A 12,774-nucleotide genomic window follows, 5' to 3' on the forward strand; every position below is an offset into this window, starting at 1 on the left:
GGCGCAATCAACTATTCAATAGGATACAAGGCTTCATTTCCTTTCCTTCCCACAGACGACACCATATCCAATACTTCAATCCGGATCAGGGTCCTCCATCGCGTCTTCCACTGTTGCACAACTACCCTTGGATTGCGAAGCGGTCGAAGACGATCCTTCTGCTGTCATGTTCCCTGCCACGTGATTGTGACTGCCGTTCACTTGTAGGCCCGAAGGTCCAGCACTGACATTGTCGCCGCTTGCGGCATTGTTCGTAGGCTCGGGAGCCGTGGATCCCCAAGAAGGTAGGGAAGAAGCGGTCTGGAACTGAGCGGAAGGATGACCGGCTTGTCGCACATCTTGATCCCCGTTCACTGCCACTGTTGTATTTGTTCCAGATGTATCTGACGGCTGAGACATGGTGCCATTTGCACCAGAGGCCGCCAGACTCGCTCTCATTTGGGCGAGTTCTTCCTGAAGGATCTGCCTGATAGTTGCCGAAGCTCGCTGTTGACGAGGCTGGTGTATTTGTTCGGAAGGGGGAAAGGGGCCCCGATAAGCTGCTGGAATCTGAATCTCATTTAGATGCTCAGTGGTGGACTGGGTTGCTGCTTGTTGACCCGGAGGCCCAGGCGCTGGAGATTGAACCCGGTTTGTCTGAGGAGTTCCGGTTTGCCCACTGCTTGCTGCGTTGAGAGAAGTCGAATTATGGGCCTGTGGGAATTGTGGGGGATGTGGAAATATACCGAAAGAAACTGGCATTCCGTTCGCTTGTGGCCATGGCTGACCTGGATTCGCTTGAATATCAGGGTTATGCTCTTGAGGGTGGTGCTGGGGAAAGAGTCGCGTGGGCCGTAAAGGCAGCATCATCCAGCCTTCTGGCAGCGTCAAACCGGCGGGAAGTCTGTCACTACCCGCATGTAGAATATTTTGCTGTTGGTCCGGAACCAGTGTAGACATCCGTTGGGAGAGAGGAAGGGGTGGGTTTGCCGCCTCTCCTGGAATTGGATTCGAAGCCTCTGTCTGTGGTCTCTCCCCAGGCCTGAGGTTTCGTAATCTCTGGAGTTCAGCTTGCATCGACCGCAACACGCTCAACTCGACCGACGACCGAGCCAACTCCTCGGTGTCTTGCCGAATGCGTACCGACAAGGCGTCGAGCTGTTGTTGAGTCGTCAGGTTTTGGTCCGCTCGGCGACGTCTTCTCCCTGACCATCGCAATCCCACTCCAATCTGTCGTGGTGCATTGGGATCCGGGTTTGCAGGCTGTCCTGCTGGCGCTGGAGCAGCCCCATCGCCAAGCTGCTGTTGAAGTTCCTCGAACATGTTATTCCCCCGGACTGCTCCAACACCGATCCTCAGCGGACCAAACTGGTACACACGTGGACCTTGTCTCGCGCCTGGTGGATGTTGCCCGCCATTTCCCTGTCCGGCTTCACCTTGTCCGACACCTTCATTTGCACCTCGAGCTCCACCTGTCCGGACGACATTTGCTCTGCAGGTCGGACATATCTGCTGTCTCTCAAGCCAACTTCTCAGGCAAGAAAAGTGTAGGACATGCCCGCAAGGGAGCTTCTTGGGCCGCATCCTCTCTGCCACAGGATTGAGACGGGGCTGTGGTTGCCCTGGCTGCGCAACAGCTGGTTCATATGGCCGCATTTCCTCTCTGCAGATTATACAGACATCCTCACGTCCAATATCTTCCGCCGTGGCATCCGGATAGCGGGCATTCATATCCCTCGTCGCCGTCCGGTACTTGATAAAGTCAGAAATTCGTTTCAAAAACGATCGCATCGTCAAGAACACATCCCGCAAGATGTGGATGGGGAGTCCGTAGAATACAAGAAGAATGAAGAAGAATGCAAGGTAAATCACAAGTTTGAAGAAATCCGTCGCCAGGTTAAGGTAGAACATGTAGCGACCTTTGTCCTCCCAGCCCTCAACTTCCACCTCGTTTTCATCGACAGGTTGGTTGAAAGCTTCTTGGGACACTTGTTCAAGGGTTCGCTGAGTAGGTGTTGGTGTGCCCGTTGTCGCATCCGGAGCTTCAGGGATAGGCGCACTGGTAGCTTGTCCCCCCTGGGCCTCCTGAAACTCGGTCACTGCCGCTTGCATTCTTTCTCGCTTGATCTCTTCTACTCGGTGTCTCTTCTGCTCGCGAACGATGCCGATCTCCACTAGGTCAATGGCATATCTCATCGCGGTACTGATGCTCATAATCGACAGCACGGCGAACTCGAAGCCAAACATGACCATCATGTCCGGCCGAGCCATTCTCATGACTTGTTTGACGACATATTCCAGCATAGTCAAGTCGAAAGCAACACTCAAACCCAGGCTCAGTGCCAAACGCGTATGGAATAGTCTTGGGTTTCGGGGTGGCTGTTGCTCCAGCACCTCCACGCGGCCCTCACCAATCCATCCCCACACTTTGCCCGTGAGGAGGGAGAAGAACATGGCCAGGAAGGTGAGTCCGATCTCTCCGCGGAACACGGTCATGGCCAAACACGTCTCAGTGACGGCAAACCATGCCTTTTCGTACAACTGTTCAATCTCGATCGGTCGCAGATTTCCGTAGAGGAGTTTCTGGAGTCCCAACAGAAAGGTGCAGGCGATGACAAATAGGAGGTTCGTCAGGATCATGAGGTTAGCGGAGGACTGCGAGAGGTAAACAGCTGCGGAGTAGAAGTTGGGCCGCTGCGCCAGCGCCTTGAGGATGACGCCCGCAGCTAGGGCAGTAGACGCCTGTGGAAGAGGGAGTGTCAGCGACGGCGAGACGAAGAGGTAGACTGCGGTGGTACATACCCCGGCATACGCCGTCCACCTCATTCTCATCCTCACGGGCATCTTTGCAATCTATCCAGCAGAGGCACTCTTCTTCAGATGTGAGTTGATCGGGTTCTGGTTGATGCCATCATTCGACCATCGATCCGAGCGACCATGTAGCGCTAGGGTTGATGAAGCGAATCTCACAAACTATGCAATGAGTAGACAGTCATGAACAGGGAGCGGAACATGGGAAGGAAGGCGAGGGGAGGAGGAGGAGGAGGAGTGGCGCGAATGTTTGCTTGTAGAAGGCGAAAGGTGTTCAATTTCCTGGGTGCTTTCTCTGGAGTCTGAAGTTGCTCCGTACCCCGATGGCGTAAGCCGTGTCCTGGCACGCCCAAAGTGGCGGATCACGCGAGTCGCAACTCAATACTCTCTCGACTCGCGAGGGAGGACGACAAGAAATTCCTCGTTTCGAAAACCCATGGACATAATTCTATATGTATATAAGCGTCGACTGTATTCCAGCTTCCTCAAGGATGACCCGAAGGCTCCCCTTCTAAATTCAAGCGTCTAGGCAAAACAACCAACTCGCCTCCTTCCCGCAATGTCCTTGATAGGGTACATGTGTATTATACTGTCCGGCCGGAGAAGATGTATCCTCCATCGCACGCCATGATAGATGAGCCCTCTATCTCTTCAAGTTCCCTCTAAAACCCATCTCCGTCTTTCCATGGACGCCCGTCACTCTCGGCTCTGATCCTCGGATCCCTCCCTCTCTCTAAAGCATCCAGTCTCCTCCGTTCCAGCTCCGCCGCCTTTTCCTCAATCAGAGCCTCCAACTGTTCTTTCTTCCCAATCTCCGGCACCTGAAGCTCCCCTGTCTCGATACCCTGCAATCTGCCATCTTTGTCGCGGAATTTCTCAATGGCTTCAGCTTTGTCCTTCCACTCACGCAACTCCTTCTCGGCCATCTGCCTCTGGTAGCGCAGTTCGAACCATTTGTCGAAAGTCTTGTCGGTCTCGAAACAGACACCGTACCCATCACAGTAACATGTCCGCTGGCTCGGGCAGAACACACTTTGGTTCGCAAAGATGACTTGCCAGAGATACTCGAAGATTCTGCCGCTGGTGACATCGGATATGTCTGACCGTAAAAGCCAGTCTCGGTAATGCTTATACGTCTCCCTGGGTGTCAATCTTATCTGGTTGCGACTCACCGCAAATTGGGAGCAACAGGGCTGAGCTAGGACGGCCGGAATGGGCTTGTCCGCGAATAATTCGGCCCAAGTTGAAGCCATGAATGACTGTTCAAGTTTGTCCTTGTCTCTCTCTATTTGACCCGGATGGATCCAATCTGGACATCCCGGCTTCCAATGACATCTCATGTTCATGTATCCTTGGCGCTGGACTCTCTCGCTGCTCAGTCGTTTGATCATTTCGGCGGCATCCCAGTTCAAGAGTTCGTTATTGTGCCAGGCGTCTTGGTGAGCATGCATGAAGATGCTGACATCGGGTAGATCGTCATAAAAATCAATAATGTATGTGAGATAAGTCATGACCTCGTGACCCTTGTTTTTGGGTGGATGTAAAGGCGCATTGGGGTCGTCGGCGACGTAGATAAACTTCTTAATGTCGGGGCCGAGGTCGACTCCGTCAAGCCACGAAACACTTTCCTCCTTCATCCGAGCCATGACCAGATTTCGTGTATATCTGGGACCGCCTATTGGAAGTCCCGTTGCCACAGATTCAGAAGACGCCGACTCTGTCGAAAAGTTCGAGCCACGCAAGTCCCCATTGTGGGGCGAAATCGGTCGACTTTGGTTCTGGACATCCTGCTCCTCCAAGTCGAAATAGTCTCCAAGTCCAACAATCTGCGGAACCGTCGACTGTAAAGCTCTGATGGTGACGGACCCGCTCGTTGAATGGTAATAGAGAACCAAACTAGCAAGGGTTGCGAAAATCAGACAGACGGCAGCATGTCTCATCCGGATCATGGTCAAAAGAGCCACAAGAAGGGGGCCTTTGTTAGGGACCCATTCGATGAGTGAGGGTGAATGTCTGGTTTGTCGAGAGTGGGTTGTATCAATGCTGCCACAGTTCGCTATGCAGGAAGTCGATCGCCAGGTCGATTTCTATTCTCAAACACCGTTCCTCTTTTTGATGCTGACAAGGACAAACACGAGACCTACGATGGGATTAGCGGCGGATGGTAAGGGAGAGGTCCGAACAACTGGAAACAGAAAGAAAGGCAGATCTCAGTCAGCATGGAAATAGAACGCGGTCGGAGAAAAGAAGTTCGTCCCAGCTTTTCTGGACCACGAATTCTTCGAGAATATCTCCCACAGCAAAGTTGTTTTATAAATTACCGAGAAGCTCTCCGTTGGCCCGAAATCTCGCCCGGAATCGTCATACGCCTTGAGCAGACTCACAAAGATCAGTGAAGATTCGTGTTTGCTTGTAACATTTGGTACACATTTTCGGATGTTGACGAAGCGAAAAGGAGGGAGCGACGTGTCGTGTCTCCACTTGCGGGCTTGTGGAGAAACATTTCTCCGATGCCATGCCTGGCATCCTCTCGCTGGACGCGGACAAGGCTGCAAGATTTCACGTAGAATCGGAAGCTCCAGGATCTCTGCTCAAATAGCTTGTTTATATCATACACAAATAGCATCCAAGCTCATCAGCGTTGGCCGTCTGCCAACAACCGCCACGTAGTATCTTCGAATCCTTTGCGTCTTGTAATTTTGACTTTCACATCGCCCTTGGGCTTGATGACGCTCAAAGGAATCTTTTCATTGTCCCGTGGAGGCAATGTAATGGGCGTCCCGTCCGGGGCAGAAATCTCGAAGGCCATCAACAAGTATGCAACAAAAGCTAGAATTTCACTCTGCGCAAAGTGGCGCCCTGGACACACCACGCTCCCGCCACCAAAGAGACGGAATGCGGCAGAGGGTACACCCGGAGGCAGTTGTGTTGCGGCGGGCTCCTTGAGATCCAACTCCGACTGCTCTTGATCGGCATTGGTTGCAGACACCTGTCCCTTGATGAACCGTCGAGGGTTGAATTGGTCGCTGTCTTGACCCCAAGTTTGTGGGTCATGATGTATGATGATCCCAGCCACTTGTATAATAGAGTCCTTTCTCAGATGATGTTGTCCAATTACCGTGTCTCTCAACACGTAGCGAAGTGACGCGAGGTTGCCGATCAAACGCAGCGACTCCCGGTACGTCGACACCAATAGCGGGCAGGAGGTTTCAATGATGGAGAGATTGATGTTTCTGCTTCCGTCGTCGTTGTCGTGAATTGCCGACTCGATTTCGTTCCGTATCTGGGCCAGCAAATCTGGACGGCTGATGATGTTGGCAAGAATCCAGAACGTTGACGGCACCGCATTTCCAAGGATTGCAAAGAGCAGAATGATTTCTGATCGACCAGCTTCCGTTTCGGTAAATCCGTGACTCAAATTGATGCCAATGCGCTTTTGAATGAGAAGAGAGGCCTTGTGATAGCGTTTCTCTCTTACATAGTCAACAAGGGCTTTGGCAATTGCCTCGCGTCCGAGATATGCTCTCCTGGCCGTGATATAAGGAAAGATGTCGATGATGAGAGGCAGCATGCCAGCCTCAAAATCCCAGAACGCGTCAACCAAACGGGAATCCAGAGCAAACGGGTTCTCTGGCCCGTATATGGACTTTGCATTGGCAAATGCAAAGATTGACTTAATCCACTGGAACAGGTTAGTTTCCAAACAGTCGCCCCCGACGGCGACGTCGTTCAGCATCTCTGAGAAAATCGACATCTGCGATCGAGTAAGATCTTTGAGTGACTCTCCTCGGCCGAGGACGGTGTTGAACATATCGTGCATAGTCGGCATGAGGCCCCAATCACCGTGCTCAGCATTGACGTTCTTCATGACGATTTTCATAGTGCTTGGTCTAAGGTTTGTCAACCTACGAGTAACTTCCAGAATGACATTGTAAAAGGCGAGGTCCTTGTGCTGTCGCTGGAGCAGGGCAGCAATCTGAGGAGACGTGACAATGTACTGCCTAGTGGATAAGGTGGGTAAGGTGTAGATTGGGTACCGAGTTTTGCGGCTGAGCCAAGTTAGATTCCCAGTATCAGAGCCATACAGCACTTACTTGACTATTTCAAAATACTTGGTCCCGTATCTGATGATTCCGAGTATGTGGCCGATATAAGGTATCCCTGGCTGAATAATTGGAGGCTCCCCGGGACTGTGATCAACGGTGAGCCCACGATGGACGGTGACTGCCAACAGAGTTATAACTGCTAGCAGAAGCAGGATGATGCTTGCCGGCAGTCCGGTGGATGCAGAGATGGTTGGATCCATGCTTTGGTATGGCTGGAAGCTGTGGCACCATTGCCAATCAGCCTGGAACTTCACAACAGTTTCGAGCTGTGTTTCTTACCTATGTGGATGGCTTGTACCCTCCATGGCAGCTCCGCCCATGCTCATATAAATACCGCGTATGCAGCCCGTTTCAGATGCCGAAATACATATCGGAGGAAGATAGGGTTGTGCTGATGCTGAGAAGACGACGTTGCAACGGTCAGATGCCTGCCTTTACCTCAAGTGCCAATTTCCCTAGCGAGATTGGCTAGGCCAAATCTAATCTAATCTCCCTTGGTCCATGGTGTATGTACTGTACAAGTACTTGTATGTTACATACCAAGTACCGAGTAGGAAGCCGTCGATCGATATATTACCTAACCAAAAGCGGAATGGATATACCAAGTACAGTGCACCACCCCCGCATCTCGCGTTCCCTCGTTGTCCCTTCTTCCCCATATCTTCCCAAACAAGAGAAGAAACCTGGAACTCGGCAAGCCGTCACCCTACAAAGTACTCCATACATGGCAAAAGTTGTGGCCAGTCGTTGGCTACGCAGCCAGCCTTCCGCCAGCTGAGGCATACACTAGCCCATCTCTCCACATTCCCCCCGACCTCAAAGGCAATGATGTTCCATCTGCCGCGATACATCCACATTCTGGCGTTCACGGCTAGTATGGAACACAACGATACCCCTCCCACATTTGATTCAGCCAGCCAGCCAGCCCCGGCTCTGCGCAAGGGGTCTGGTGTCGTGCTTGAGCAGCCTGGATCTATATAATATGAAAGTAGATAGAGCTGGGCACTGGAACTGGCGTCCAAGTAGTTGCCTGCCACGACATACAAGATGCATTTCCATCTCTTTGGCGTCGTCGCTATCCTCACCGCCGTGCATGCTGCGAACCTTGATGACGTGTGTTCTGTCTCTTACGTCAAAGCACATCTCCCACCGCCTGGCTTCTATCAGGGAGTCACCATTAGTCCCTCTTCGGTGACAGCAAACCCGGTGACCGATGTCGCGGTCGTGGACAACGATTTCTATCCCGATGCTGTCTTCGATTACTGTAACGTTAGCTTCAGGTATTCCCATGACGGACTAGATGACCAGGTGCTCCTCACATACTGGCTTCCGGCACCGGCTAAGTTCCAGAATCGGTTTCTGGCCACGGGCGGTGGCGGGTATGCCATCAATTCGGGCAATCAGTCTCTGCCCGGTGGTATCATTTATGGAGCTGTTGCGGGCATGACGGACGCAGGATTTGGTGCTGCGCAGAGCAACACCATCACACAGTGGCTCTCTGCGAACGGGACCCTCAATTGGCACCATATCTACATGTTCGGCTACCAGGGTATTCGCGAAATGAGTGAGCTGGGGAAGGAATTCACCAAGACCTTTTTCAATCTGACCCAGGCGAATACCACACTGTACACGTACTTCCAAGGCTGTTCGGAAGGTGGTCGAGAAGGCTGGAGCCAGATTCAACGCTACGGGGATTCGTTCGACGGTGCCGTGATCGGCGCGCCAGCCTTTCGCTGGTCATTCCAGCAGACACAGCTCCTCTACCCAGGTGTGGTCGAGCAAACCATGGGCTACTATCCATCTCCGTGCGAGCTACAGAAAATCGTTAATGAGACTATAATCAACTGCGACCCGCTCGATGGGAAAGTGGACGGCGTGGTGGCACGAACCGATCTGTGTTATATGAACTATAACATCTCTGCTATTGAAGGGCAGGCTTATCACTGTCCCGCAACGCTGGCCTTACCCGGCTCACCAGCGACACCACCTCAACAAGGGAACGTCACGAGACAAGCAATTGCTGTAGCGAAGAAAATCCTAGAAGGTCTTCATGACACCCAAGGCAGGCGGGTATATTTCGCGCCCACGCCGAGCGCCCAGTTCACCGAGGCGCAGACAAGCTGGAACGAGACATCCGGTCAGTGGGGGCTATCAGTCATAAGCCTGGGCGGTGTCTTTGTCGAAGTAGAGCTCAACATGCTCAACGGGTCCAACGTTCCAAACCTCAACAATGTCACATACGACACGCTGAAAGACTGGATTGTGGAGGGCATGCAGCGGTTTCAGGGCGTCCTCGAGACAACCTGGCCGGATATAACCCCATACAAGGAGGCAGGCGGGAAGGTCATCATGTTCCACGGCGAATCGGACTGGGGTATCCCCACGGCGTCCTCGGTGCGCTACTGGGAATCGGTCCGCCGCATCATGAACCCCGGCAAAAGTTACAACGAGTCCGCCGCGACCCAGAACGAATTCTTCCGACTCTTCCTCGTCCCTGGCGCGACGCACTGCGCCGCAAATCCCGCCGAGCCCAATGGGCCCTTCCCCCAGACGAACCTTGCCGTGATGATCGACTGGGTGGAGAAGGGCATCGCACCCCAGACCTTGAACGGTACAGTGCTGCAGGGTAAGAATAAAGGCCAGAATCAACAAATCTGCGCCTGGCCGCTGAGGCCGGTGTGGGCGAGGAACGCAACCAACCCGGAATGCCGCTACGACCAGCAAAGTGTGGATTACTGGAACTATGATCTTGACGCCTTCAATATGCCCATATACTAACCTCTTTGCAGAGCTATCGCTAAATAGATCACGGTGGCTGACAGGACAAAGGACGGCGGGTGCACGAACGCAGAATATGCAGCTCTGTGTGTGGGGGCTGATTAGGAGATGGTATGTGCCGCCAGTAACGCGAAGAAAAGCGACAGACATAGAACCCCATATACAGACCCAACGTACATACATTTGAGTGGTATTTCTGATTTTCTAAGACAACCACGGTATGGTTCACAGGAGGGTAACCTAGGGTGAAGGTGCAGACCAACCTAGGACCCACGGCACGAGACCTCTGGAGCCCCCGGGTTAGAGTGTATACGTGAGGAATAAGTATTCTAAAAGCCTCACCAGCCTTTCCTCCCGGCAGCTTAGAATATAGCAATGGCATTAGGATGACTCCCAACACCCCCTGAGCACGCTAGTCAGCAACTCTGTCCTGAAATTCCAAGAAGAAAAAAATGATGGCGGTCCCCACGAGGACGGGTAAGAGGGTTGGGTCATTGACATACCGGGAACGTTGGCCGGGACACTCGAGATGAAAAACGTGTACTGCTGCTTGCGCTTGCAGGTCTCCGCCAGCTGCTCCAGATCCCACATCTCGCCAATCGGCACGCCCCAGCGCGGAAGGAGATACTGGTGGAGGGACAGCTCCTTGACGGGCCACGCCTCAAAGGCCGGCGCATCCCCGACGACGGCGCTGAAGTAGTTGTCGTGCAAAAAGTCCAGCATGTCCTCGGTCGCCTCGACGCCGGCGAACGTGTGCTCCGGGATCGTTAGTGTGCCTAGATGCGCCCGCCCCTGGTCGTCCAGGCCGTTATAGGCGCTGACAAAGCCAGAGCGGACCAGGAGGATGTCGCCGTGTTGAAATTCGACGCCCTGTTTCTTTGCACACGCCTGGATCTCGCTCAGGGGGATTCGGTGGGAACTGATGGGGTCGTAGTTTCCTCCCACATAGCCCCAATAGTCGATGAGCACTCCGCGGCCGGCTTTCCAAGGAGACAGTCAGAAGGCTGAACGGAGAGTATTCCGGATCCTTTCCACTTTACCTATGCCATGCTTCGCCCACGCCTGCATTCCACACCGGTGAGTGTTGTATATTTCGTCCACTGTAAGCTGTAGGGTCCTTTAGCATGGCTTGTCTCGTCAGAAATTACAGGGGCGCGCTGCACACGTACCCCGTTATAGAAGACAACACCACCATCGTGACGAAGTCCGACCTTTGGACGAAAAAGGTCAGAATGTCCCCCTCGAAGGTCGAGGCTGCAGCCTTACATGTCGAAACCCGTCCCACTGTCAATGTCAATCAAAGGTGACAATGGTGTTGTTTTGGGGCTGTACTGACTTGCGACCCACTCTGAGTGTTCATGTCGTACAGATCATCGAACCCAGCTTCGCCTAGAGGTGAGATGGTGTGCTTGAACTTCTGTCTTCCGAACGCAGGAGGGTTGGGGAGGTCGGCGCGCCAACTTGCAGCCGATGGTCAGCGTTTAACTAGTCGTTCTCACTCACTCTATCTTCACGCCCGGGCTTCATATTTACTTGAGATTGACAATCTCACCACTTCTTATCAATCCTGCAGCGCCGGAGACACGCTTGGGGGTAAGTAGATTGAGACGTCCAAGCTATTCGAATGAGACGAGTCACTAGAAAACGTGGAAACTTGTAGGCGCCATACCTCATCATCCTTGCCCCAAAACCAGGCTGCTCCATCGGGGGCCCCGGGGATTTTGGGCAGTTCAGAACGCTTTGGCAGCGCCGTCGAGGAAGGGTCGAAGAGCATGATTCTATTTCTAATTGCCTGTGTACATACACTGGGAGTAGGGACGACCTTGGACACAAACGAAGACTGAAGATGGATGTCTATTCGAGGGTTGAGATTGTTTTGCTCGTGGTGAGGAGACCGACTTCGGACCTCGGGTCTATGATCGGCTGTACTATTCCATCTACCGTGGCTGATACGCAATATTTGAACGTCTCCAAACCACCTTCCTTCTTGATCCGACGTGACCACCTGAACAATTCCCATGTCGCGAACAATTTCCTCATACTTCCGTCTGCCCTCGGTTCTGCAGTGTGATGATATACCTGGGTCCACTGTGGGGGAAACCCCAACCACGAGCTACCGATGTGCTGGAGGGTACCTCGTACATAGGGCAATATAAAGATACCCGGGGTTTGCTCTACAGTTACCAGTCATCGGCGGATAACTTGCTCGACCAGTTCACGTACAGATACTGCCAGGGTCTCGTCGCATCCTCTGTGTCTCGGGAGCGATCTCACCTTGGAGCCAGGCATCGCAGGAATCGCTGACGGGCGGGTAGTGTATGGCGTCTCGCTCTGGATTCCTTGAACTGCACGTGTCCGCATTTTTGCGCGCCGTTGCTTCTGCAAGACTTCACTGACTCCTCGCTGGGTGGCGCCGCATACTCTCGGCACTTCAACTACGATTCTTCTTGACTGGACCTCGGTAGGATGGATTGTTCGAAGTATTCCGAACCTAGAGCGACGTTTCATTCCCCTTCGAGAACCATGCCTATGCCTTTAAAGTCGATGTCGTTGGTTCATCACTGACCGGCAACTTGTTCAATCGGATTTGCACGAATTCGCACAACATTTAACACAATCCACCGTTCTCCTATGGCGGCTGCGTAATACTTTCTGGGCCTTTCCATGTGCAAGATATCACGACTAACTCGAGGGGCAGTGGAGGTGTTGAACCAGTCTGGGTCAAGTAAATAGGTTGACTAATTGATGGAGAAATCTATCCAGAGTGACAGCGAGGGTCTGCAAAGTTTTAATAAGGGTAGTACTCGGTAGGGCCCAGATCGTCGCAGTGTCAAGACCAAGTAGATGAGGCCAAATTGGGCCTAGTTAACTAATCAAACATGAATATTACGCCTTGCACCTCGGACAGGCTTCGTTTGTTACATGTCTTCGCTCACAGCGAATGACGGGATGCCTGAGATATGCATTGTCAACGAACACGTCCGCTTCAAGCAATCCAATCTCCTCGCGTCCGTGAAGCTCGGTTTCACAAAGTTGCATGACTAGCGGCCCCTGACAGTACCTTGTCAACCCGGTTAATGATCCAGCCAACAACCCGTCG

At 52.8% G+C, this 12,774-nt stretch overlaps 5 protein-coding genes across 5 annotated transcripts; 1 reads left to right on the forward strand and 4 right to left on the reverse strand.

Moving 5' to 3' along the window:
• Positions 1–75: 75 nt before the first annotated feature.
• Z519_06947 (uncharacterized protein) lies at positions 76–2,823 on the reverse strand (the record flags this gene model as incomplete). The annotated part of the gene is made up of 2 exons (XM_016764684.1): positions 76–2,721; positions 2,782–2,823. The coding sequence occupies 2 exons, from the start codon at positions 2,821–2,823 to the stop codon at positions 76–78; spliced, it is 2,688 nt and encodes an 895-aa protein (XP_016618634.1).
• Positions 2,824–3,452: 629 nt separating this feature from the next.
• On the reverse strand, positions 3,453–4,739 carry Z519_06948 (uncharacterized protein; the record flags this gene model as incomplete). The annotated part of the gene is made up of 1 exon (XM_016764685.1): positions 3,453–4,739. One exon carries the CDS (start codon positions 4,737–4,739, stop codon positions 3,453–3,455), a length of 1,287 nt encoding a protein of 428 aa, XP_016618635.1.
• A 686-nt stretch (positions 4,740–5,425) lies between these two features.
• Z519_06949 (uncharacterized protein) lies at positions 5,426–7,096 on the reverse strand (the record flags this gene model as incomplete). Its single annotated transcript, XM_016764686.1, has 2 exons — positions 5,426–6,839; positions 6,885–7,096. The coding sequence occupies 2 exons, from the start codon at positions 7,094–7,096 to the stop codon at positions 5,426–5,428; spliced, it is 1,626 nt and encodes a 541-aa protein (XP_016618636.1).
• An 847-nt stretch (positions 7,097–7,943) lies between these two features.
• Positions 7,944–9,674, forward strand: Z519_06950 (uncharacterized protein; the record flags this gene model as incomplete). Its single annotated transcript, XM_016764687.1, has 1 exon — positions 7,944–9,674. The coding sequence occupies one exon, from the start codon at positions 7,944–7,946 to the stop codon at positions 9,672–9,674; it is 1,731 nt and encodes a 576-aa protein (XP_016618637.1).
• Positions 9,675–10,036: 362 nt separating this feature from the next.
• Positions 10,037–11,448, reverse strand: Z519_06951 (uncharacterized protein; the record flags this gene model as incomplete). Its single annotated transcript, XM_016764688.1, has 8 exons — positions 10,037–10,077; positions 10,178–10,654; positions 10,715–10,781; positions 10,844–10,885; positions 10,941–10,958; positions 11,011–11,134; positions 11,208–11,290; positions 11,344–11,448. The coding sequence occupies 8 exons, from the start codon at positions 11,446–11,448 to the stop codon at positions 10,037–10,039; spliced, it is 957 nt and encodes a 318-aa protein (XP_016618638.1).
• Between the last annotated feature and the right edge of the window lie 1,326 nt (positions 11,449–12,774).

The sequence above is a fragment of the Cladophialophora bantiana genome, assembly GCF_000835475.1.
Source record: "Cladophialophora bantiana CBS 173.52 unplaced genomic scaffold supercont1.10, whole genome shotgun sequence".
Lineage (NCBI taxonomy): Eukaryota > Fungi > Ascomycota > Eurotiomycetes > Chaetothyriales > Herpotrichiellaceae > Cladophialophora > Cladophialophora bantiana.